Genomic DNA, 3196 nt, shown 5'->3' with positions numbered 1-3196 from the left:
TGTATTGGGTGGTGGCCGCTGGTGCCACATGGACATTGGATGGTTGTATTGGGTGGTGGCCGCTGGTGCCCCATGGACATTGGGTGGATGTATTGGGTGGTGGCCGCTGGTGCCACATGGACATTGGATGGTTGTATTGGGTGGTGGCCGCTGGTGCCCCATGGACATTGGGTGGTGGCCGATGGTGCCCCATGGACATTGGATGGTTGTATTGGGTGGTGGCCGCTGGTACCCCATGGACATTGGATGGTTGTATTGGGTGGTGGCCGCTGGTGCCCCATGGACATTGGGTGGATGTATTGGGTGGTTTGTAGGGTTATCAGTGTCCCTAAGGTCTCTGATAATAGAAGATTAGGATGATGGGTAGTAGAAGTAGACAACCTATATCAGATGTTTCTCTGAAGATAGAACAGGAAGAGAAGCCACAGGTCATGATCTGTGATGAGTGAGCTGATAGAGAACAGACGGGCCCATTGTGTTCCTGGCCTTCCCTAATGTTGGTACTCTGCAGCTTCACATGTATGAAGGGACCTGGAGACCAGGAAGAAGAACATATGTATTCCTCGCAATGAAACATGGCGTCACCTTCTGCTTCCCTATGAGTAATGGAGGATTCCGGCTGCACAGGAAGGAGGAGAAGGTGCTCCCCGTCATGATGAATCAGTGTACACGGAGCTCAGGACGCGGTGAGGTTAGTAACCCCAACAAGCAGGTCTGAGAAGAGTGATGTGTCTGTATCAGCGGGGGTCTTACCATAACTTCTGTCTCTATACCCTAGGGGTGGACCCAATATTCTTCCTTCTGCTCCTCTCTGTGGATCCCACCCGATGAAATGGCTCCTCCAGTCCTACATGACATATAGCCCCCCCAGGCACCCTGCTTAGTGCTATGTACGTGTCCCCAATAATCTAAGGCAGCGTGAAGACCCTCCATACATTCCACGTACCTGCAGTGCACTGCTGACGAATCCGAGACCCAACTGCTGGCAGGCAACATTGGCCTCTCTGCTTCCCCAGCCTTCTCCACACAGCAGACCCCAGCGTTCTTGTCCTCGAGGTCCCCATAAAACCTCCACCCGCCCCTCATGCTGGGATCTCCCCCCTTGCAGGCGGATCTGAGAGTTAAGGGAGAAGGAGCCACATTGAGAAGAATGACGCTGCGGCACATACGACTCCATCTTTCCTTACCTCGGGCTCACACATCACAAGTGGAAGGTTTTCTCAGGCTGAAGATGGGAATTGGTCTTGTGGAGGACTCTGGACATGGACCTCCCTGGGCTCTATCTACCCCCCCTCCCCCCCCATGGCTTTAGTAATCTGTCAATGTTCTGCAAGTCAGAGGATTGAAGCATCGCCTGTGGGGGAGGAATACTTCCTACCAACCAACCTTCCATCCTAAGTCCAGATCATGGCACTGAGAACCTGACTAAGGGACCTCTGTGCTGGAGGGATTGGACTCAGGACCTCTGTGCTGGAGGGATTGGACTCAGGACCTCTGTGCTGGAAGGATTGGACTCAGGACCTCTGTGCTGGAAGGATTGGACTCAGGACCTCTGTGCTGGAAGGATTGGAGGGATTGGGCTCAGGACCTCTGTGCTGGAGGGATTGGGCTCAGGACCTCTGTGCTGGAAGGATTGGGCTCAGGACCTCTGTGCTGGAAGGATTGGAGGGATTGGGCTCAGGACCTCTGTGCTGGAAGGATTGGGCTCAGGACCTCTGTGCTGGAAGGATTGGAAGGATTGGGCTCAGGACCTCTGTGCTGGAAGGATTGGAGGGATTGGACTCAGGACCTCTGTGCTGGAGGGATTGGGCTCAGGACCTCTGTGCTGGAAGGATTGGACTCAGAACCTCTGTGCTGGAAGGATTGGGCTCAGGACCTCTGTGCTGGAAGGATTGGAGGGATTGGAGGCGCTCGCTGCTTTTTCAAACCTTTATCTCTCAACACATCTCGAAGGAAGGTCACTAAATCGGACAGGAAATGTTATATGTACTATTAGGACCATATCATGGTAACTTTGTGCGCTGGGCTGACCCTCAAAATCTTCCATCACCTCACCGGCCCACCTTCTTTCACAACACAATACTCTTCCAAAGAATCTTCCATCCCTTCCATATCTCCATAAACCCCTCACATGTCCCACCTCACACCACTCCATATATCCCTCCACCTCCATCACACAACACAATACCCTTCTGAAGAATCTTCCATCCCTTCCATATCTCCATAAACCCCTCACATGTCCCACCTCCTCCATCACACAGCGACCTCCAAAGTCCTCCCTCTTCTCGGCCTCAACAATCCAGGAAATGATTAGAAGTGACATTGCGACGGATGATAATCTTAGAGGGAAGCATGACGCTACTGACCGTGTTCTCATAGCCCATGTATGGAATGTTGCACTTGACGGAGGCGTCCTCGCTGTGCTTGCAGTCCTCCTGTGTAATGTTCTTGTACTGACAGTCAAAGAGGGAGTCCTCGGGGCCCGTACAGCGCACCTCATTCATGTGGATGGGGCCCATACCTGTGACAGAACAAGAAGAGGACATCTACCTCTGACCAGGTAACAGATGACACAATACCCGTATAGAAGGTTCCATGACCACAGACCTCTGTACTCCACCGTGATTGGATCGGAGTCTGCTGCCAGGTTCTGCCCCCTTCTCACATGGGACAACCCCCATTACACATGCCCAGCACTATGGGGGAGAAGGAATGTTTGACTTCCTGGAAGAACTTTTCATTGATTGTATAGATAGATGTCAGCGACTCAGAATGAAGAATTGGATCATTGCTCTGAGAGGTCCGAGGAAAGACCCCCCAATATCCACAGGAGTCAGGAGACACAATACTGGAGGAAGGGCAGAGGAATATGAAGCGGCAAGTTACGGACCCTCTATGAAGCTTCTACTTCCTGGAAGTCCTCCCCACAAAGAAGATATTTATAGAGACACGGTCACCCTGCAATGCCCCCCCCCAACCCCCCTATACTCGCCCTATACTCACCCTATACTCGCCCTATACTCCCCCTATACTCGCCCTATACTCCTCCCCCTATACTCCCCCTATCCTCGCCCTATACTCGCCCTATACGCGCCCTATACTCGCCCTATACTCCTCCCCCTATACTCCCCCTATACGCCCCCTATACTCACCCTATACGCCCCTACACTCCCCCTCTACTCACCCTACCCTCCCC

At 52.8% G+C, this 3196-nt stretch overlaps 1 protein-coding gene across 1 annotated transcript in view; it reads right to left on the bottom strand.

Moving 5' to 3' along the window:
* The window catches only part of LOC108803156 (lysyl oxidase homolog 3-like), a gene marked incomplete at its 3' end in the record, with an annotated part of 35083 nt that overhangs the window by 10894 nt on the left and 20993 nt on the right, over positions 1-3196 (bottom strand). The window contains exon 11 of the mRNA XM_018574993.1: positions 2367-2521. Within this exon, the coding sequence (XP_018430495.1) occupies positions 2367-2521 (155 nt within the window). The remainder of the gene's footprint in view (positions 1-2366; positions 2522-3196) is intronic.

Source organism: Nanorana parkeri, unplaced genomic scaffold, assembly GCF_000935625.1.
Source record: "Nanorana parkeri isolate BGI_ZX_2015 unplaced genomic scaffold, ASM93562v1 scaffold3449, whole genome shotgun sequence".
Lineage (NCBI taxonomy): Eukaryota > Metazoa > Chordata > Amphibia > Anura > Dicroglossidae > Nanorana > Nanorana parkeri.
The sequence above is the reverse complement of the archived record's forward strand: the minus strand, read 5'-3'. Positions and strand labels throughout refer to the sequence as shown.